This window comes from Mobula birostris, chromosome 9, assembly GCF_030028105.1.
Source record: "Mobula birostris isolate sMobBir1 chromosome 9, sMobBir1.hap1, whole genome shotgun sequence".
In the NCBI taxonomy this organism is placed as follows: Eukaryota; Metazoa; Chordata; class Chondrichthyes; order Myliobatiformes; family Myliobatidae; genus Mobula; species Mobula birostris.
In genome coordinates, this window is record NC_092378.1 from 39,244,342 (window position 1) to 39,268,532 (window position 24,191).

General features: G+C 41.2%; 1 protein-coding gene across 5 annotated transcripts in view; it reads right to left on the reverse strand.

Moving 5' to 3' along the window:
- Positions 1 to 414: 414 nt before the first annotated feature.
- Positions 415 to 24,191, reverse strand: part of cadps2 (Ca++-dependent secretion activator 2) — a 706,406-nt gene continuing 682,629 nt past the window's right edge. For 4 of the 5 annotated variants that reach the window (XM_072267874.1, XM_072267873.1, XM_072267872.1 and 1 more), the window contains 2 exons: positions 5,119 to 5,223; positions 415 to 2,561 (listed from right to left, as the gene is read on the reverse strand). In XM_072267874.1, coding sequence (XP_072123975.1) covers positions 2,382 to 2,561; positions 5,119 to 5,223 — 285 coding nt within the window. In that variant the 3' untranslated portion in view covers positions 415 to 2,381. Of the gene's footprint in view, positions 2,562 to 5,118; positions 5,247 to 24,191 lie in introns of those variants that run through there. The other variant, XM_072267876.1, reaches the window with a different exon arrangement.

The window sequence follows — 24,191 nt, forward strand, 5'->3', positions numbered from 1 at the left end:
GACGTCATGACATTTTGTCCCATTTTCAGTTAAGATTCTGGTTTAAAATTAAAATCGATATACTGCAGGGGCAATTCATAATTACGGCATTAAGAGTAAGCATGGTATTGACACATAAGGAGGGTGTTGGTGCATTTTCATTTCCATCTGTTCTCACAATTAGTGCAAGTTCAACAGAATCATTCAGCAAATTGAAACGAATTTGGAAAATGGGTAAAACAGGCTAACCATTGGATCGGAACTCCCATTGCAATATATATCATAAAAACCTTAGTCGCAGTTTTTCCTGCGTTCAATAAAATATGTTTATACAATTGGGTCGTCGATTTAGATTAAACAGACCAACACCCTATTAACTTAGTTGCTCTTGATGCAACCATTCCCGCCCCCCCCCGCACCCCGTATCTGAGATTGTTCACGGGCGTGCCCAACGCAGGCTAAAGTTATTAAAATTACACATCATATTTCCACCAAAATTTTATCAGGGCTCATCGGGATTATACAATTCCTGGGGCTATTCTGCTCGCTCGTTGTGTTTGAACATCAGTCAGCAGGGTTATGTTAATTTCGTCCCAAACTGGGTTTATAAAACATTAGAAATAAAACATTCTTTCATTTTAGTGGTTTCTCCACAGCGATATCCAATAGGTATGGCATCGAGATGTGAGATGATATGTGGCTTTTGATGAGCATTTGAAAGTGAAATATCGGGCGACATTCACAATGTTTTAGGCAATATATTCATTTATTTTAATAGTGGGTTTATGACTCCGACCAAATGTATCCTTATACATATCATGTCCTTGAATCAAGGATATGTACGGCATGAACTAAAATCAGAGAAAAATATGTGCGGCAGCTCCAGAAGTTTATGGGGTCCGCGGTGTGTTTAAAGCTCCAATCGAACTCACCCAGAATCTCTTGCGCATTTTCACATGTGCTGTATTTAATGTGAGATTGTACACACTTTATTCAGTTGAAATAACCAGTCGCGGCACAGCTGCAGCTAGGGAAGTGCCAAGCATTATTTTGTTCCGCTCACTGGTTGCTTGATCAAACGGATTTTGCGTTCAATCGGTAGATGTGAACACGGTGTGAATTCAGGTACAGTATACGGCACCAAAACGCTCAATTACACGACTTGGAGAAGCGAATGTCGTTCTCTTTCACCAAACAAATGCTGACTAATAGTTACGCTTTGGATTAGAAACAACGCGTTTAGCGGCACTCCCACCAAAAGTCATCCACACATACCCCGACCTTTTAAACGCTATCGTGCCAAATAAAAAATCGTGTCACTTCATTGAGCTGTTGTAAATGATGGCTTTCTCCCTCAGCCCCAACAGACATCCAACACACACACACACTTGTTTTTTTTTGGATTTTTTTTACAGAGTAACTTCTGTGTGTGAGAAAATAATGACACCTTTACCCCAAACCTACAAACTCGCAGCCGAAGCAAGATAGCCAAATAAATATAAATTGGAAATAAAGACGAGTTTATTACAATTAAAGCTTCAATATAAACGAATATTGAAGATATATTTTTGCCGCCGTTCAGTGTTTCGGAATGCTGAAAACATTCGCGACTTGCTAGCACATTGGGAAACTTTCACCCACATTCGTAATGCTGGTTCAGATTAAACACTTCACCATCCCGGGCGTTTCATCACCCTCCCGCGGGCGGATGCAGCTCTCTGACAACTCGGGACTATGGCGCAGACAGGCTAGCTGGATAGAGACGGCGGAAAGAGGAATTGCTGAAACGGGAATTCTACAAGCATTATTATATTTACAAAGATGCCCAGAACATTAGGCGTGAAACACATCTCAACATGACACGGCTGTATAATTCTATCAAGCCGCTTTATCTCACCAATTAAGACCACAACAGCACATTTAACATATAGCCCCGCAACGCTTCCAAAGGACAGTGACCACAGTGTTTGATGGTAGTTTCTTCGCCGAGATTGGGTACACGGTTCGTATGCCACATTATCCTAACAACTGGACTGTGGGGATCGTTTCCAACCATTAGGGACCGCTAATACGATTGTTGTTTTCTTTGCCTGGAGGAGTCAGATCCCAACTTCCTTTGCTCCCCCTCTCAGGACCAAACAGTTCCTTATGATGGCTGAGAGAAATTCACAAGGTGCTGCTGTTGCCTGGTGCGGGAACAGAGGGACAAACTCCGCAAGGTTTAGCACAGAGTCCAAACACAACCGTGCCCCTTCTTTCCTACCCACCCATCCCCCGCTCTACGGCGATGTTCTAAAGTTGGACGACTTCATTACACCTGATTGATGTTTATCATCTCTGAAGAAATGGTACTAACAATGGCTGAAAAAATAACGAAACCAAGGGACCGGCCGCTTTCCCCTTTACTTTACATCCTCGGTCTCTTCGTCACTATCTTTCATGGTGATGCCTTGGAGTCCTCCGCTCTCTGACACCGAGGCCGTGGCTTCCTCCACCGTCAGCCGCGTGTGGACAGTTTCATACGTTTTACAGTTCAACGTCCCCTCCAGGACTCCCTGCAGTCGAAAGTCTCTGTACGATTTCTAAAGCAAGGGAAGATATCTTTAGAAGACAACCTGGGGTTTTATGTTTCAGAACTGACGATTGCCGGACATGCAAACATAATAGAACATAGAATAGTACAGCACAGTACAGGCCCTTCGGCCCACAATGTTGTGCCGACCCTTAAACCTTGCCTTCCATATAACCTCCCACCTTAAATTCCTCCATATACCTGTCTAGTACTCTCTTAAATTTCACTAGTGTACCTGCCTCCACCACTGACTCAGGCAGTGCATTCCACGCACCAACCACTCTCTGAGTAAAAAAAAACCTTCCTTTAATATCCCCCTTGAACTTCCCACCCCTTACCTAAAAGCAATGTCCTCTTGTATTGAGCAGTGGTACAAGAGGCGCTGGCTGTCCACTCTATGTATTCCTCTTAATATCTTGTGTAACTCTATCATGTCTCCTCTCATCCTCCTCCTCTCCAAAGGGTAAAGCCCTAGCTCCCTTAATCTCTGATCATAATGTATACTCTCCTAAACCACACAGCATCCTGGTAAATCTCCTTTGTACCCTTTCCAATGCTTCCACATCCTTCCTATAGAGAGGCAACCAGAACTGGACACAGTACTCCAAGTGTGGCCTAACCAGAGTTTTATAGAGCTGCATCATTACCTCGTGACTCTTAAACTCTATCCCTCAACTTATGAAGGCTAACACCCCATAAGCTTTCTTAACTACCCTATCCACCTGTGAGGCAACTTTCAGGGATCTGTGGACATGTACCCCCAGATCCCTCTGCTCCTCCACACTACCAAGTATCCTGCCATTTACTTTGTACTCTGCCTTGGAGTTTGTCCTGCCAAAGTGTAACACCTCACACCTCTCCGGGTTGAACTCCATCTGCCACTTCTCAGCCCACTTCTGCATCCTATCAATGTCTCTCTGCAACCTTCAACAATCCTCTACACTATCCACAACACCACCAACCTTTGTGTCATCTGTAAACTTGCCAACCCACCCTTCTACCCCCACATCCAGGTCATTAATAAAAATCACGAAAATAGAGGTCCCAGAACCGAACCTTGTGGGACACCACTAGTCACAATCCTCCAATCTGAATGTACTCCCTCCACCACGACCCTCTGCTTTCTGCAGGCTGGATCTCATGCCTTCTGACTTTCTGAATAAGCCTACTGCTGAGTTCCTCCGGCATTGAATGTATGTTGCCAAGACAGAAATGCATAGACGGCTATGCTTGTTTTTCGTGGATAATTAAAATTGCCCCATGAAGACAAATGTAAAAAGATCCCAGAGCACTATATGGAAGAGGAGAGCCTTCCAGGGTATCCTGATCAAAAGTCACCCTTCAACCAGCATCACTCTCCAGAGCTTGCCCTGCACACATTGGCTACTCCATTACAAAACCGCACCTTCAAGGACTCTTGGGTGCTGGTCACTAGTCATGGAGAAGCTCTAGAAATGGAGATCACAAGTAACTTTACCCTGCCCAACTGACCAATCTCCATGTGCGAAACAGCAAAGTCAGGAGGATTTTACACTAATTCTGCACACACTTGGTGTGAACTCACTGCTACTGTCCCAGAGAGGATCCTCAAGAGCCTCCTTTCACAAAGCAGCTTAAAACCAACACAGAGAAATCCATTTCCATGTCAGATAGTAGGCAAAAGCAATGGATTGTGTGGGAAGTTATCAGCAGGGAATCAGGCCCTTCTGCCAACTGAGTTCATGCCGACCATCAACAATACAAATATTTCATCCCAAGTTGCCAGTTCCGATGGTGTCAGTACAAGGGGATGGTGCCGCTGTGAACAATAAATGAGTGTTCCTGCCCTTAACCTCTGTACAGACATCGTTAGTACAAGACAAACATGAAATGGCATTGAGCTCTGATAGTTCATTAATGTCATAATGATACTCACACCATGGGTTGACATGGAGTCATAGTGCTAAACAGCACGGGGACAGGGCCTTTGGCTAAAATGGTCTGTGCCAAATAAGATTCCCAATTAAGCTAGTACCTTTTTCCCACATTTGGCCCATATCCCTCCACACATTTCCTATCCATATACCTGTCTAAGTGGTTTTTGAATGCGACTGCATTAACATTTCCCGGCATCTGTGGCTGAGTGGGCTTTTGGGTGATATAGCATGGTTTGATCAAGGTGAGAGCAAAATAAGAGAAGGGAGCCATTCAGTTCTTTGTGGCTGCTCATCCATCTAATAAGATGATGACTGATTTTTATCTTACTATCACTTTGCTGTATTGACCCTTGATTCCTTTAATATCCAAAGCATCTACTGTATTAATTGCTGCCTTGAACTGAGCCAACACAGTATCTTGGGGAGAATTCCAATGATTCATAATCTTCTAGCAAAGGCAACTCTTTAGTTTGAGACAGTAATCTCTGTTTCTATTCACTACAGCTAGAGGAAACATTATACCCACATCTACCCAGAAACTTCGAAAGGGTACAAACTTTGATGCTAATCTCTTGGTTTTGCTTTCACCATACTACACCATTTGACAGTGCCAAGTGGCTTAATGACATATAAATAAGAAGCTGTTTATACCTTCACTATTTTGATGAGTGTCTTCAGCTGGTAGAGATGGAGCTGTAAATCCATTCGGTCTGTGAGCCAGACACAGATGACTTTCATTGAGGTGGTATACCATCGCTGGGGAAAGAAAGAATATATTTCTACAGCAATAAAAGCAAAAACATTATGAATCAGAAAGCCCACATCCTTTTCACTGGTAACCTAATATTACCTTGTACAAGTTATGACCTGTTAAATACCAAATAGTTGACTCTTTATGTGCTCATATTTCCTCCTTTGCAGCAGATAGAAAATTATTTGTCAACAAATCTAGAATTTGTCATCAACTCAATTAGCACACCAACTCCTACTACAAAAGTTTCATGACATTCTTATTTGATGGTAGGTTGGCTAAAATAGAAAATTACTGTATACACTTCAGTAAAATAGATAAACACATCCACATTTAGACTTGGCATTCCCTTCTATTTTTAAAACGCTGATTGGTTAACCCTACTCATTAAACAACCAAATTCAACATGATCATAGGGAAGAGATACCATAATTTTTTTGGACAGGTCTGTTTGACTTCAACAGATAAGCTTAATGAAACAACTAAGACTTAGTGTTATTATGAACTCTAAACAATATTAATTTGTATGGACAGGTAAAATAGAACTTTAAAATTAATCTGCAATTCTGCAAAATATGTTACCACAGACTTAGATGAAATATTATGGTGCTTTCCAAGACAACTTCAACACACCATAACACACACATGACTTTGATACATCTGATATAAACAAAGTATCTATCAAATTTTCTTGAAGTCTTTCAGCTATATATAAAATTAGAAAACAATGTAAAGCAAAGGTAATTTGGAAATTAGGAATAACATTAGAGGCAGGTACGGCACATTAAAATGCTTTTCTTTAATAAATGCCAGTTCCACCATATTCTCAGCCAAAATCTAATCACCTTTTCCAAACCATAACACACACGGGTTGTCACAGGAAGTAACAGAATTTTGGTGGTGGGAATTGAACCTTGAACACAGAGTGACCTTGTACTTCCCTTGAGGCATCATGCTCTTTGACAGATGCATCAAGTATTTAACTTAAATATTTTCTCATCTCAGTTACTTTAACCATGTAAATGGAGTCATGCTTATAGTAGCAAAATCAGTTTGTATTATTGAATTGTTATTACCAAGCATTAAGGACTGATACCCGTATTTCAAACTTTCAGTCCATTGTTAGTAATACTTGCAAAAAAATCAAAATTAAAAATGCAAAGTTTTAAGTAAATGAAATATCATATCGCAACAAAATAATAAAACCTGAAGGGTGCACTCAGATATAAACTGTGATACATTAAATCAAATACTGTCAATTATTAAAAACTTGTTACTGTACTGATTTCTCACTCATCATTTGTAAGGGCTTGTATCATCTACTTCATTTTTTTAAACGACATCTCTCCTGAATCATAGAAAACAAGGAAGAGTTGCTGTGTTTGACACGGTATGACCTCTGTATTTCTTCACTCCATTTGAGCATGACTCCAGGCTGGCAAGGCATATTAGCAGCCCATTTCCTCATCAAACCTCCACTCGCTTTCAGTCCAGAAAGGTTCAACAAATCAACAGGAGTGCAGAAAACAGAACATCAGTCCAATCTAACCATTTAAGATGCATTTTCAGACCTGATATGATCAAAGGTTTTTAATGGCAGTCTAGAACTGAGGCCGGAAGGATGGCTAAGAAGGTGGTTTCAACAATATCTGCTAAAATAATCTCATTTATGCATTTTTCATATAAAGGAGAATAGGAGTGCAACGTCCTCTGAGTTCATGATACTCAGTGAGTAGGAAAATTGCAGTAACAGGGTCAGAAGGACTATGAGTTAATCTTTATGTCCCTCACACCCCAAACCCATCCCTGCTCTTCCCCTTCAAGGCTGCAGCCCTTTAGTCTTGAATTCATCAGCTATTTCAATGAAAGGAGGTGTGGCATGAATGTCTAGCTCTGATCCCCAACTGTGTTCAGTATCACTAGAGGCACCAAAAGATTTTCCCCGCTTTTGTCAGTGCAGAGTGACAAGGCCAGCAGACTCTACTTGCCTAAATACAACAGCTAAGCCAAGCTGGGTCCCTTGCAGCTGTGGAGGTTTCACTTGCAGCCTGTGAGTTACACAATAGCAGGCATGAGCTCTTTGTCTGACCCAGACTCAGCGATTCCCCAACAAAGATTACAGGGGTTGCTGTGCACAGCACCTGAAGCAGGGGTTTAGCAACATTTTTGCTACAAGCTACACTTACCCAAGAGAAATACAACTGATCCAGCACTGAAATTAAAACTTTAGTCTTAATTTGTCTTTTAGATATATTTATTCTAGTCTTTCTTTTATTTTATAAACAATAGCGTCTATTTCAATCCGGACTATCTTTGTGTCTGTCTTTTTAAGGGCCTCTCAATACACTCTTGACAACTGCCACTCAACAACAAATTAATTACAGTCGAAGTTCATTAACGCCATTATAATATATTTAAATAACTCTTGTCACAAAATGTTGTGAGTACAGAAGCCCAGCAGCCTTTTTGCTTCCAACCATTGCTATTTAATGCAGTGGCTTCAGCAAGTGCGATGGACTGGTAAAGGGGAGTTAAGTGGACGGTGTGCTGGAAGTTGAGATTTTTCCTGCTTTAACTAACAGGGAGAGACTGCTAAATAAACAGACTCTGCTTGGCTGAGCTGTTGGACCTGTGTCACCCACTATGCCAGTTATGTGGCCACTTTCCCAGACTTTTGCACGTAACATTTTCATCCTTGCTTAGGAATTTCTAGATGAAGAATAGTGAGAAAGATAGTGACTTGGAAATATGGCCATGGAGCATCAAGTTCTCTGGCACCAAACTCTTAATAGGGAAGAAAGGAGGAATGCTAGTGTCGCATGCCTCACTGGACACAGATCCAGTCTTTATCCTCTAAAATCCATCGTGTGTCAGGTTATGAATTGTCTATGGTGTGTCTTCGTGATCAGTTTCTCCACAGCCTGGATGCTCTTGGCTTTGTTGAGATAAAAAAGGACACGGGAAGGACATTTTGCAGGGAGCAGTGGGGAAGGACAAGGTAAGACAAGAGTGCAGTTGCTGGAATCTGGTGCAACGTAAAAGGTGCTCAATGGAGAAACTTGGTGGGTCAGAGGGCATCTGTGAAGAGCAATGGACAGTTGACATTTTGAGTTGAGACCCTTCATCTGGACCCTAAAAATCTAGTCCAGATTTTCAAAGCTGAGACATCAGAGCCTGAACCTTAAACATCAACTGTCCATTTACTTCCACAGATGCTGCGTAACTTATCGAGCCCCTCCAGCATCTTACTTGTTGGAAGGAAGAGGTGTCTGCTTAAGATGCTTATACCACCTGTAGTCTGGACAAGAGGTTGGTTATGGGAAGGAGAATCATCTAGGCCTTCCGTTGGTTGGGATTGACCATGGATGTTGCGTCCTAGCTGTCTGCGTCAGAGCTGATATGTAAGCCAGGGCAGTCCAATGTGGAGAGCAGGTTGATGCCCATGTAGCAGGCTACCCCTCTCTATGCAGCTGATGAATCCAAAGGAATGGTAGAGACTGATTCAGTTTGGCACCAGCAGAGTTGCAGGAGTTGCTAGTCAATGTTGAACTGAACATAGGACTGTCTTAGGGACACCAGCGCCAGAATTTTCCCTTGAGGTTTATTCCCAAAGCTTTCCCCATGAGTGGGTATAACCGCAAGGCAGCCGAGATTTGAGATCAGAGTTTTTTTTCTCCTAGATGAGCTGCAAACCATGGCTGAGGAGCTCCATCTGCCAGAAATGACTAGTTTTAAGGTACCAGTATCCCGTCTTCGCCCCTTCCCCTGTCAGTAGAATCGGTTCCACTAGGCTTAGTAACTAAGCCACATGTGAAGACTAGGAGCTGGACTTAGTTGTCAGAGGCCTTTTGAGACCTATGCCATTGGGAGAATTTAATAGGTAATGGGAGCTTACCTCCACTACCCCCTGTTATGACAGCCTTAGGAAACAGAGAATCATGAATGAGGATAACAAAATAATATCAGCCCATCAGCAGATCAGTAAAGTCAATTACACAATCTGCCCTGGCAGTTAGGATAACACAGACACTTTTGACATCCCTTACAAAATCTTTTCCTCTTCCTCCAGACAGGCAACCCAAAGGCCATCCACCCAACACGCTATGGTTAGTTTCATCTGAGTACCACCTTCCTCTGCAAGAGTATGAGAGGTATGTGAGCATATGTAGTGCACCATGTTTCGGGCGGTGTGACTGCATTGGTAGTAATGACAGGTAACATTTGCCGCTGTGAGACGTACAACTCGCTGGGACACATAAATGTTAGCTCCAAGTCCAGATTGATTGGTTGTAGTCAGAGAGTGATGTGTGTGTATCTGAAAATACTGGTGCGGTATCTCCCCCCCCCCCCCCCCCCAAATATACTTCATTCAGAGAACGTAGAGTTATATAGACAGGGTAAGGCATGAGCTTTATTCACTTTGCACTTGTATCCTTACATGCGCTTATAATATCTACACTACATCAGTATTGTTGATGCCCACATATTGCACAGTGAAATATTTGGCCTAGCCCCTCAGTTATTCAACAGTGGGAAGGCCCTATACTGAGGTTCTTCACCATAAACCTTTTGGTGGCTGTACTGAGCCTTAGTGTGTCCCTAAGCATGGACTTCTGTATCTCAGAACGTTCCAAAGGGTAGCATCTGCTGGCAGATATCTACACCCATGGGAAGACTGACAAATTATTGTCAGACCAAAATATGCCCTTCATTGTGTGGATAAACTCCCAGCAATCAGAAGGTTTATAAAGTTCACTTCAGGATGCTTTGCTGGAAACAGCTGACAAAGCAGAGTCTTGTATTGAGCAGCTGCTCGGGGCAAAGCTTGACAAAGACTCTTCTCCATGCAAACACACAATCTGCGAGGAGGTGGGCGATGGACTCATCCACAGCTGAGCCCACCTCCAAGGCAGGTTGTGACGGTGCTAAGACCTCACTAGTGTGGGTTCAATTAACTTGACCACACCTATTAGCTTTCTTATCAAAAGCCTGGCACCATGCTGTCCTAGGACAATGGACTCCTTGCAGAGGGAGCACGCGGTCACGGCAGGCACATTGGGCGATTTCCGTGAGCGGTGGTCCCCCCGCGGTATAGATGTTTTATAGACAGTAATAACCGTATACTAACTTAAGTGTAACTACTGTTTTGTAAATATTGATTGCCTTGTGTCTATGCGTTGTAAGTAAACTTTTATAGTTTTGATACAAGTAGAGAAGGCTTGCGTTAAGGAGTGTAGGCTAGTTTTAACTGCTGTCAGCTCCTCATATCTTCTGTTCGCTGCTGATGCCTTCAACTAATGAACAGTATCACCAGTACTGAATGGACCCGAAAATCTCACAGTTAGTGAGTTCCAAATGGGTGCAACTTAACTGCGCACTCGAAACCTTGCCCCACTTTTCAGGCTTTCCTGAATTTAACCCCAAATGACAAACTGGCAGGAAGTTTCCAATAACAGGACCCATGCTGATCAGCAGATAATATTTTGTGTAGTACACAGAGCAAAACACAAATTGCTCATGCAACTGTGGTGCTAAATAGAGACTTGACAAGCAGAAAGTGACAGGAAAAACATTTGTCTTCACTCGTGGAGCTTCCTCTGAGCTCTTCACAAACAAGCAGAGATGATGCAACAGCTACCCTGATATCAGAAATCTTTCCTAATGGCTGCATTGAAAGGTGATCTAGTTCTCTCCCCTATTTCAGTGCAATAAATCCAGCTACAGCCCATGTGCTCCTTCACTGTTCCATGGCTCCCTGCATAGTTTTCAATAGTGGGAACATTTCTCTTAATTAGTCACAGCTAATTAGTGTTCTGGCATAGAAAAGGAGGCAGAAATGTCAGAGGTACAAGGCTACATCTCCTTAATCCTTTGATAATAATTTAGCCTCCAGGGAGGAGCTCAAGCTGTGGTAAGTAGCGACTGACAATAAGGCGAAATTAGGTGGGCAGCAGACCATTAGGAGCAGAGAATGAGAAGTGCTACCAGCTCCTGCTGAGCACCAACAGGCAACTAACTACACTGGCAGATGAGGTGCCTGTTTAAGTCTGCCATATTAATTAGCTGAATTCTACCTTCCCTGCTACATATGGCCAGCTGCAACATGTGGACTTGTGTATTTTTTTTGGCTCATGCCAAATAATAGCTCTGATCCAGAAAGACATTCTCAGGTTTCAAGAATTTACCTCATCGTTTAATTTGTCTGCTTCATCTAAAAACCGTCTCATCAGCACAAGAAATATTTCCAATGAATGCAACAGGGAACAAAATAATTTCTGGCTGCAGAACAGATTGCTCCAATGCTCAGGAAAAGGAACTGGTGAATAAACAGTCATAAAAAAGACAGAAATAATTCAAAATGTAGCCTCCATCTAATTGAATATAGTGTTGTGTAAGACACGTCTGCAGTAATCAGTGCTGCCGAAAGGTTTCTTCTCATGGCCTGACAGGAATTATTGTATTAAAGACATTAAACTGGAGGATTTCAGCAGGAGTTCAAAAATCATTAATTCTTGCAGTAGGATTTTTTGGATCTCCTCTTATTTAGCCACCCTTTTCTGAAGCTGCTTAATTTATACCTCTTTGTTCAAGTATTAGTGCCCCTATCTTTGGCTTAAGCTGAAATTTTATCTGTTTGCTCATGACACCTCTTCAAACAAGTTAAAACTGTCGCATTAATTCAAGTTGATGTTGTTTTACAGAAAGGCGAATTGCTGAATCGGTAACTGCAGCACAATACCAGCAAGAAGCCCAGTTAACCATACCCAGCATACTGAAGAGTACAATCAGAAAACCCTGCTGTTCTATTTATTGGTGCAGCAATCCTTCTGCTGTCAGCATGTGACACTTGTCTAATTATAAGATCATTATCAAGCCAAACAAACACTTCTGCCTCCACAGTATGCACATCATCCAGTGTAATAAGCTTCATACTTTTTCACTGAACTATCTTATGCTGAGAACTGCATGTTCAAGTTACGGTTGTGGCATCCCAATCAAAAGGATATCATTGTGAATGGCCTCTCAAAGTTGGCAGCGCAGGATAGCCTCAACTGGCACCAAAGAGTTCTACAACTGAATGTGTCTGCAAAGTTGAATCTATTACTGATATAGAAAAATAGCAGCTAGTAAGAAATGATTAATCAGCTTGACTCTAATCAGTCCAAAGTTCCTTCTTAAGGAGCAGGATATCATCTGGATTCTTCTGTCTGATTACTCTTTGCATCTCTTTCGCTTCCACTAAACTATATTCCTTAAAATTTCTCTGGTACTGCTGACTGTGTCAGTGTTAATTACTGAAGGACATTGACAGTCCTCTGGCACCATATGAAATTTTGCTTGTGCAAGTCTGCACAGTGACTGTTGAAAACATGTTAAGATTTATGGCAAATTTAATCCTGTCCATCTTGAACATCTACACATGCTCACAGTCTAGAATAAAAAAATACAAAGTAACCTACAAATCTTCTCCAAGTATTTCACAGCTGAGACACATTTCTCACCTTGCTCTTATGGAGGCAAATAAAGTAAACAATTTTCACTTATCAAGTTCAGACAAATAGTGAACAGATGAATGAATGAATAACTAGTAATTTGTTTTGCTGGTGTTGGCCAAGGGACAAATATTGACTAGCACACCTAGCCTTTCTTCAAATTGTTCGAGAACCCTGGTGAGCTCTTGCATTTACTTACACAAAAAGACTGGGTGTTGGTTTAACATTGGATCTGGAACATCTCACCCACGCTCTCACAATGAAGTTGAAAAATAACATGTGGGAACAGCACCTTGTGTAATTTTCTTTTGGTCCCCAGCTGATCATGGCAAAAAGCCAATGGCGTCTATACACGCTGGTATCTATCTGCTGGGAAATGAGTCTAGGGTTTTTACTGCCCATTAGCCCAGTTCATGAAAGCCAATCTCTGGCTTAACATTTTGTTTTTAAATTATTTTTTGAATATAAAATATGGGTATCACTGACAATACAATATTTACTGTGTCCATTCCTAAATACCCTTGACACATATCATAGGAAATCAGCAACACAGAAGGGGGGAATTCCACTCGTTACATACATGCTGGCCAGTAAAGAGTGGCCTGTTCCCACCTTCCAGCACTGGGTTCATAGCCCTGCGTGTCCTGGCCCTTCAAACACACATCATGCACTTCTTAAATATAATGTGGTTTTGAGTCTCCAATATTCTTATAGGTAATGGGTGCCACACTCTCTGTGTAAAAGCAGTTTCACTCATCTGCCCACTAATTTTCCATCAACTAATTACTTTAAACCTATAACTACCTCCCTGCCCACTTTTGACTCCTTTCCTAATGATAATAAATCCTTTCTATTTACTGTATTAGACCAAACATAATTTTACATACTTCCATTAACTCTCCACTCAGCCTCCCCTGTTCCTAAAAAAGTAACCTTAGTTTACTTATTTTATCCTCACAGCTCCTGGTTTCCAGCCCTTACAACATCCTTGAAAATCTCCATTGTGCCTTCTCTGGTGCAATGAGGATGTTGTTGAGATACCTTCTTAAAGAAGATAGTCCCACAATGCTTTTGCTTAAGCAGTTCCAGGATTTCGTTAGAGGATCTTATAATAAAAAAGCAATCATAGAACAAAAACAAAACTGATATCATATTAACTCTGCATGGCGACACTTGCAGGCTGCTCCCAGCACAATGCAAATGAAACACTTCACTGTATGCTTCGATTTATCTGTGATAAATAAATCTGAATTTGATCCTGAACTCTGGAACCAATATCCTGAATTTGAGGTCCGGAATTTAAACTCCAGATTAAACTCTAGATAAGCAAATCATGACTGCAGCTGTAGCGGGTTAAACTTAATGAAAATAACTTTATGAACACACCTTCAAAACTGGACAAGAAGCTGGAAATTTATGCTTTTGATTATTTTTTCAATATTACTTGCTCAATAATTCATTGCACTTTCATGTTTAATACAAAAGATTGGGTGAAATTGAATGTGGTATGATTAGTAAATTTACAAACAACACAAAAATCGATGCAGTTGTATAAAGAGAGGAAGGTTATCAAAGGATACAGTGGGATATAGACCAGTTGGAAATTTAGAAGAAGAAATGGCAGGACCCTTAGACTATAGACCCAACATCCCTATTTATATTCATGGGGATCTCAGGGTGCAAGTTTCTCTGACCATGGTGACACAAATGGATATGGTGTAAAGAAGGCATACACATTCTTAGCTTCATGAATCAGGGCACTGAGTATAAAACTTAGAAAGTAATTTTGCAGCTGTGTAAAATTTCTATTAGGGCACATTTGGAGTGCTGTGCACAATTCTGGTTGCGACATGACAGGGAGAACATGGAGACTTTGGAAAGGGTGCAGATGGGGCTCACCCTAGGATGTGGTCTGGATTGCAGTATATATTAGTTGTATGAAGCGTCTCAAAAAACTTGTATTGTTGTCTCTAGAGAGTCAGATGCTGAGAGGTCACCTGACAGAAATATGTAAAGTTATGTAAAGAGGCATAGAAAGGGTAGATAGTCTTTTTGCCAGGGGTGTCAAATTCCAGAGTTTATAGGCTCAATGTAAGGGGGGAAAGATTTAAAGGAAACTTGTAAGGAAAGAGATTTTGCACACAGAGAGTAGTATGCATCTGGAACTTACTGCCAGGGAGGTGGCAGAAGCAAATGTAATTGTGTAAGAGTCACTAAATAGATATACAAAAAGGCAAGGAATGGAAGGATATGAACCATGTGTAGGCAGATGGGATTCAGTTAGACTGGGGCAGAGATGGTAGGCTGAAGGGTTTGTTCCTGTACTGTACTGTTCTCTGTTCTAATCCCCTTCAAATTTCAATTGCATCATGTTCATCAAGTTCATTTTGGTATTCACTACTTGACATTACTGAGGTAGTAGATTGAACATGTTTTGTCGCTTTTCAGAACAAATTGGCAAGGTGGGTGAGTACTACAGATGTCCCCTGCTTTTCGAACATTCACTTTACGAAACCTCACTGTTACGAAAGACCTACATTAGTTCCCTGTTTTCGCTAAAAGAAGGTGTTTTCACTGTTACGAAAAAAGCAGTGCGTGAAAAAAGGCAGCGTGCGCCCCGAGCAGCCGCTCACCATCGCCTCCCCCACCCCCGGATTTGGAACGGCATTCTCACCGGCATTGCTTAAACACGTGCATGTGAGCAGCCATTTGCAAGATGAGTTCTAAGGCATCGAAAAAGCCTAAAAGAGCTTGTAAGGGTGTTACACTTAGCGTAAAACTAGACATAATTAAGTGTTTCGATCGTGGTGAACGAAGTAAGGACAAAGTGAGTTTGGCTTGTGGAAGCTGACGAAAATGATTTTGAAGAGGTTTTGGCATCCCATGACCAAGAACTGATAGATGAAGAGCTGATGCAATTGGAAGAGGAAAGGATAACAATCGAAACCGAATGAGAATGATAAAGTATGACTTTAATTTTGAAGAGGTACATCGGTTTAGGGCATATTTGCAAGATGGTTTGAGTCCTTACAAAGAACTGTATGATCTAAAAATGCGTGAGGCTCAGCAGTCAAGCAAGCCTTCCACATCATCCACAGCAGACGACGAACCTCGTCCTTCGACATCGAGGCGGGCAGTCATAGGAGAAGATGAGCTGCCTGCCCTAATGCAAACAGATGACGATGAGATGACACCCCAGTGTCCCACCACCCCAACTCCCAGGCCACGGACAGATACCAATTCGCGGAGAATGCAGCGGTGGCCGGGAGGCACACAGCACATCTTTAAGAAAAAAGCCAAAGTAAGCATGCTAATTAATTAGGTGCCGCCTGGCACGTAAATGTCGGCCCAGATCGGAGGCAAAGCAATCGGCTATCGCCTCTGATCTGGGCTGACAATTACATGGCAGACGGCACCTAATTAATTAGCATGTTTATTTCGGCTTTTTTGTTAAAGATGTGTTGTGTGCCTCCTGGCTACCACTGTACCCCAACATGCTTCGCGGATCCGTATCAGTCGGCGGCCCGGAGGGTGGGGGCCGCTGCACCACCCAAACTCTGACGACTCAGCCTAACAGACCATCATCAGTGTGCTCTGCGCTGTCCCAATTCCGGTAAGTGATACTACACTGTACATACATTATTTCTACTTCATATAGGCTGTGTGTTTTTACATGTTATTTGGTATGATTTGGCAGCTTCATAGCTTAAAGGTTACTGGAGAGAGTGTTTTTGCCGTGTTTTTGCCGACGGCGCTTGCGTGAAATTTTCGCTATGGAGAACAGTTCAGGCAATGCTTGTGGATTATATAAGCTGTGTATTTATCATATCATTCCTGCTTTAACTATATGTTACTGTTATTTTAGGTTTTATGTGTTATTTGGCATGATTTGGTAGGATATTTTTGGGTCTGTGAACGCTCACAAAATTTTCCCATATAAATAAATGGTAATTGCTTCTTCGCTTTACGACATTCCGGCTTACAAACCGTTTCATAGGAACGCTCTACCTTTGGATGGCGGAGGAAACCTGTACCAAAGGCTGTTCTGCCATTTAACTTTGGTGGCTTGAAAGTCACAGGTTTGAAGTTTTAATAGACATTTATGGAGGCATTCCCTGGTAAAGTACAGATATCGAAAAATCATTTTTCCTACAGAAGGTGATTCCTGAGTGAGGAAAAATTGAAATGAAATGTGAAACCATGATTAGTTAGTAAAACACTGGAAAAGTCTTCCAGAATCTATGGCATGATTCTCTTAATGAACTGCAATAATTCCCCCTCTTGTCTCAATTGATGGTACAAGTGATGACATTCAGACGTTTGTACATATTTGCCACAATTCTACCACAGTTTTGCATCATGTACAGAAAAGAGCTTTAAAAATAGACAAATCCTGGATTGTTGAACTAAGACTGTGTTGTGGCTTTGGCTAACTTTATCCAGATAGCAGGATGGTTAATCTTACATAGCAGATGTACATTTTTTCTTGGTATTCCTAGAGCCCAAACAGTGTTTCTTTGACTTCTGAAATTTTAAAATAACATGGGCAGTTCACTGGTTTTCTAGGAAGGTTGTTTTGTGAATAGGAATACACTAGCCTGGATATTTTTCACCATGTGCTTTCATGTATGAAGGAGGTCTGCATTAAATTTTAGTACCAATATTCACATTGTTGGAGAAAAAATGTCAAATCTCAGGCTTGCCTCTGCATTCCCCAAAACTCACTGCTAACCTCACCCCAATAACTCCCAGCATGGCAGAGGGGGAAATTGAGGGAATGTTTTAGTTTGGGAAGTGAGCAGAAATCATTGGTGTATGGGGACTGCTGAATTTGGCTGGATCACTCTGAGGATTACTGTACTTTGCTTTCACTTGCCAAAACACCAATAAAATGCAAAGATAATTATTGGGTTTTCTCTTCACCACAAATATTTTCCTTAAACTATATTCCTCCTTCTTCCTTTATTCCTACTTCCAAAAACAGATGTGAGTACCTCATGGATTTTCATATCAAAACCTGAAATTATTAGCTATCTGCTTCCACCGATTCCCTTCCTTCCCCTTGGCCATCAGGCCAAACTGCCCCAAATGATCCCTTTTGCTTCTGTTCCATAATCATGGCTTTGTCTCTATTCTGGCCTAGGATTCAACAAGCCCATCTTTCCTGAGGCCTATTCACTTGATCCATTTTAGTCAAGGCACTGATTATCTTGCTTTTCTTCCCACTCTGAAAATCTGATGTTTTAAAGATTCTCTTTCTTCAGCTACATTTTTATTAAAAATGCCATCAGCTCCCTTCTATTTAAATACTGTGCTTGATCGTAGTGTTCTTAATATTACAGTCCTAAAGTTTTCTAATGTATTGATAACTTTCAATGCTGAAACTATCTTTTCCTCACTTATATTTTCAGAAGCATCCAACTTGATTGCCTCCTCACCACAGTCCTGAAATAGAATTCATTCAAAATTCATAACACTGGTGGCCTTTAATTTCCTGTTCCCCTTATTATATTTCTTGACTATTTTAGCCACCTTTGAAATCTTACCACTTGTGCCAAAGGTAGATTGTATTGTTTTAATTCCAGTGTATCACTTGGAATGCTTTGACTCCCAATCACACATCTTTTATGTCTTGAGCTCCTCAAAGGTCTATTTTTAGCCTCCTTCCATTTTTCAACGGTGTGCTGTTCTGGAACATCATTCAAAGATGTAATGTCTTTTAAGTGCTCCGATAAAGATTTTGGTTACTTGGGGAAAGTAACGAATAATTATACCAAATTTATTTTGAATCCCATGGAGCATGTGGAAACCTTCCAATAACCAGGCGGTTCTTTTCTTTTTTTTCTCTTTCTTTCTTTTTAGGTAGGACTATATATGGGGGGGGGAGGGTTAAGGGGAGGGGGGGTGGGTAGATTTTATCTTTTCATGTTTTCTTTTTGAAAATTTAATTTCCCAGATCCCTCCATGGGATGCTACATTGATTTGGATTTGATAGATCTGACATCTAACATTATCTTTGTAGAAACTTTCTCAAATTCAATAGAGGTAAGACTAAAGCCATTTTTTTCTGTCCCTGCCACAAAATCAGTTCGTGCCCATCATTTTTAGAATTCTGAAGTTAAGACATGCCACTGACAACAAAAGGCTAAATTGGATCCATTTTATGATTGACATCAATAACTGCTGGGCCCGCAGAGGCAGCACTTTCCAGTTTCCACCTAGCTAACAAGAGTCACCTGCAACTTGTTTTCAACTCATCACCTGCAGCCTATTTAAACCCCGCTCTCATCCACTGTCCTTGTTCACCTATTAACTCAGCCAGCCTCAATCAGTTGATGTTAGCCTTCAGTTACTTTTTCTTGTCATGTTAAGTATCCATTCTTTCCTGTTTTGTGGCCCCTCATTGCTTGTTATTTATTAAAGTGATTGCACACTGCCAAATCGCCTCCACTACTGCACGTTTGCATCAAGCCTCCTCTACATTTTCTGACCATAACTAAAACTGCTAACATTTTCTCTTTAACATTATTTTTATGTTTCATCATCTTACGACTTGCTCTTCAATCTTCTACCACATATACATGTCCCCAACTGAAACTACCTGTATGTTAAAATCGTAGAGAACAGAAGCAATCCCTTTGACCCACCATGTCCATGCTGGTCATTGAGTACCTATCAATACTAATCCCTTTTATGTGTACTTAGACCACTGTCTTCTATGCTTTGGCAATTTAACTTTTGTCTCGATTCTTTTTAAAATACTAGGAGTGTCTACCTCCCTTACACCTCACTCAAGGCAGATCCTGCCTTTACACATATGCTTGTCATTTAAATTGGCTCCTGATCCAACAATATCATGATTTGAAAATCATAACTCTCATGTTCTCTCTTTGTGCCTCCTTGACCTCTGGCACATTCCCCCATTTTATATCTGTAACTCACTTATTAGGTTCTTTATACATGCAGGAGATTAGTATTGGTTGTGCTGCTGGTGGCAAGCAGACTGACTGTGGTGGTGACTGAGGAAAGAAGTGAGGTTACTGGTAGCTCTGGCATCTGGAGTAAAGCCTCTTGCTTCTTCTGGGCCATAAACTGATAAGGTAATTACCTCATGGATTCAGCCTTGCTGCCTCCTTTCCTCCTTGGGAAATCTACCATCCTCTGGTAAATAATTGAAATCAAATGGACTTCTGTTAACATATCTAATAGGTGGATTCTTGGCAAGTTTGTTCCTGTTTCAGATATTTTCCAGAGATGCAGGAGACTGCAGATGATGGAATGTGAAGGCTCAAACAGTCCACTGGAGGAACTCAGTGGAGTGAGCAGCATCTATAGGGGGACAGAACTGGTCGATGTTTTGCATTGAACCCGTCCCCATTAGTCGGAGATTGATTATTGCCTCAGATGTTTTCCATAATTCCTTATGATACAACGGTGGTCGGTTAGCTCAAGTAATTGCTGGCTCTCACACCATCCCCATGCGATCATATTGGGTTTGCTGACTGCAAAGTTCTGAACTCAAACAAAGGTATAGAGCCTTATCTGAAATAGATAGTTAAAAATACCCTCACATAAAGGGAGGTTATACTCTACCTACTCTTCAAAGACTAGTTCACTTCCCTGTTTATCCTCTATGCTTGTTCAGCTATCACTGGCCATTACTTAAGTGGTGGGTCCCCTTTCCCTACCAAGGAGGAGATACTTCCAGCTACAAAGTAACTTAAACACATTTGGTTTATTTTTAGTGGCACACATTTAAATCCAGACAAAAATTCGTAACAGGTTTAAAACTTCCGGCGGTTTTCTATCTCATAAAAGATTTCCAAATTACAAATCATTTCTAAAGCACAAAGGATTTCAAAAAACAGATACAATTCCGATAACCTAAAAAGACATACCAACAAGTTGCCGGTGAACAATTTATTCATCACAGAAACTGAAGGCAGAGGAATGGGTTCTCATCACTCTGGCTTTCTGCCATTCTTCGTGCTGCTCCTTGACCATTCCTAACAAGCTTGACTGGTCTTTACACTTATTCTGCTTCTCTGCCACTTGGGTGACTTCGCACATGGGATTTTTTTTTTCAGATAACTTTTTACACAAATGGTCTAAAAGCTTCTGGAGACAAGAGTTCCCAGGTTCACACAATTAATACTGTGAAACTGAGCACAGAAACCCTCCTACTATTAACAGATCAGCTATTTGATGTACTAGATGGTAGTATTAATCTGGTCTGCAAGCTTCCTTGAACTCAACAACTCAGCCAGCATTTTCTAGTTTGAAACAAGCCAATTAACATAACTCATTGTCTAAGCTTTATAGATCAGTGGTCCCCAACCACTGAGCCGCGGACTGGTACCGGGCCGCAGAGCATGCACTACCGGGCCGCGAGGAAACAATATGATTTGGCGATATGAGACAGCTGCACCTTTCCTCATTCCCTGTCATGGCCACTGTTGAACTTGAATGCACGCGAGGTCATTACCCGCCCGTCATCCATGTCAGGGCAGGAAGGAGATCAACTCTTCGAGCTTGCAAATGACGGCAGGCTGAAAAGTATGTTTGACATAACATCTCTGCCGGCATTCTGGATCAAAGTCAAGGCTGAATATCCTGAGATAGCCATGAAAGCACTGAAAACTTTGCTTCCATTTCCAACATATCTCTGCAATGAATGCGACGAAAACTAAATTGCGGAATAGTCTGGACATAAGGAACCTCCTTCGAGTATAGCTGTCTCCCATAACCTCTCGATAGGACTATCTTGTTGCAGGAAAACAAGCTTGGGGCTCCCACTGATTCAGTGATATTGGTGTGTTGCAATGATTTTATATGTTCATACGGGGAAAATATGCGCTGTGTGTTTAATATCCAAACGTTACTTAGAATGTTATGATCCTATTGACTTATAAGTGACTTATATAACCATATAACAATTACAGCATGGAAACAGGCAACCTCTGCCCTTCTAGTCCGTGCCAAATGTTACTCTCATCTAGTCCCACCGACCTGCACTCAGCCCACAATCCTCCATTCCTTTCCTGTCCATAAACCTATCCATTTTTTCTTTAAATGATAATATCGAACCTGCCTCTACCACTTCTACTGGAAGTTCGTTCAACACTTACTTCAAGTTCCCCTGATAATTGACTTATTGCCATATTCATGCGAGGAAAATATGCGCTGTGTGTTTAATATTAAATTCGTTAGATAAACCCTTTTAGAAACCAAATTGAGTGTATTAGCCACTTATCACCTATATTCCGGTTGTGATTAACCACCCCCCACCAAAAACGATTAGTAAAAAAAAATCAGCACGTACACGCATATGCAAATCACGCATGCGCACTGGTGCCCGTGCAAGGCTTCATGGTTATTGTAGTTTTTCTCGGGGTAAATCCAACGTATTTGACTGATACTCTTGTTCGTTGGCAACCCTACCACCCCCCTCCCCCACCCGCCGGTCAGCCGATCTGCAAGAATATTGCCAATATGAATCCGGACTGCAGTGTGAAAAAGATTGGGGACCCCTGCTATAGATAACGATGTTTGTTTGCAAAACTATCTTTTTAACTTCAGATTGATCACTGCCTGTCATTTACATTATAAACTGAAGACTGGCTCTCGTTTATGACAAGAAGCTGAATAAAGAATATTGGTTAGAAGTTTAACTTACTCAAAAACAACTCTATGATCTTTACAACTGTCAGCTGGTATGTTAGAAAGCTGAGCTTAGCAAAAGAGAAGGCCTTGTGGCCCTGGACAGTGAATATCTATCACCACCATTCTCCTACTAGATTTCTTTGTAATTTATTTTCCTCACATTGTACTTTGAGATTCTACTGCTATACTATGCATTGTGATCAATTTAGAGTGGCCAATTAACCTGACAACCTGCATGTCCTTGGACTGGAAGAGGGAAAACAGAGTACTCGGGGAAAAACCTACGAGATCAAAGGGAGAGCATGCAAACTCCACTCAGAGAACACTCAAAGGCAGGACTAAACCTGGGTCTCTGGACCTGTAAGGGCACCCTTTGATACTGGGTTGGAAAACCGCTGAGGATAACGGCATAAATAGCACAGGATGGTTTTGTATTATGATCTGATCTCAATCCATATGATTTCAGGGGATGAGATTCAGGCCATTGTTGCCAGCAACCTCTGCAGGATCTCTTCTGAGCTTCCATTTAATTTCTGCATTACCACCTGTTCTCTGATCTTATGAGAGATAACGCAACTTCAATGCTTGCATATACACAAACATATAACAATAGTCTCTCTCACACAACATGCCAACCAAATGACCATGAAATAAGCTGATGTCCTAATTTAAAACACAGGGAATACGTGCAACAAAACAAAGGGCTGAATATGTTATAAGGTAAGAAAATGATGTGCCAAAAGGAGGGAAAATAAGAAGAACAAAAATGTGGATCACGGGCTATGTACAGAACTGGTGTGCAGGATTAAAGGATTCTCACTGGTCAAGGCTAATCAAGTGTTAATAAATACAGTGTCAATAATGGGTAATTCACAAGAAGATGAGTGTGAACAGATGAATGCATATTATCTTGTTCAGTTCATTTTATCTATGGCTGGCTTAGATGCTGTGATTATGGCTGTTAAATGAGTGCGGGTTTGGATATGAATGTCAGTCCATGGACTGAAGTGGTTTGGGAATTTTTGCATTCAATCTTAATGATTATTTAATTGTATTTTTCAGCTGGAATGGAGATTGTTCATGGCATTTAATTTCTATTGCATTTTGACAAAGGAATTAACTCCATGGACAAAGAACAACAGATAATTACTTCATCTACGAACACTTGAGAAATTTTATTCTCTACTTCAGGTTGTTCTCACAATCAAGTGACTAATTAAAATAACATATTGCTTTTTTGAAAACTGGCCTTGAACAAACTGGTTGGCTCCCACACTTGAAGGAAGGGTGGATGAAGGGGTCTGTTACCATTCTGAAAGTCCTGCAAACTATACTGGATAAGTCCTGCTGCATTCATCATGTGTCCTGACCCCTGCAACCACACGATCTCCATGCTTCTGGTACTGGTTATCTGACATATCCATTCCTATGGCAAGCTTGCTTCTCACACTAATTGGAGAGAAAACAAGCTCTCTGTTGGCCAGGTCCCTGCCAGTCACCATTTGCCTTCAAAACTACCCCCGCCATCTACAACCTACAACAAATAATTTACAAAAGAATAAAAAAAAAGTCCGCAAGAGTGTTCAAGATATTCAACCTGAATTCTACAAAATTTAAGTATTGTTGTTATCTATATAGTTTATAGCACTGTCAACTAGCTGTTGACATTTTGTGTTGTGTTTTTTGGTGCCTCTGGTAACTGTTCTCCATGTAAAAGAATGATTGACCTTGCCATTATTCACATTTTTGTCAACCCCGGTCAGGCTCACAAGCTGAAGGAGTCCTGGAGCAGATCAGTTTACTGGCAATAATTATAA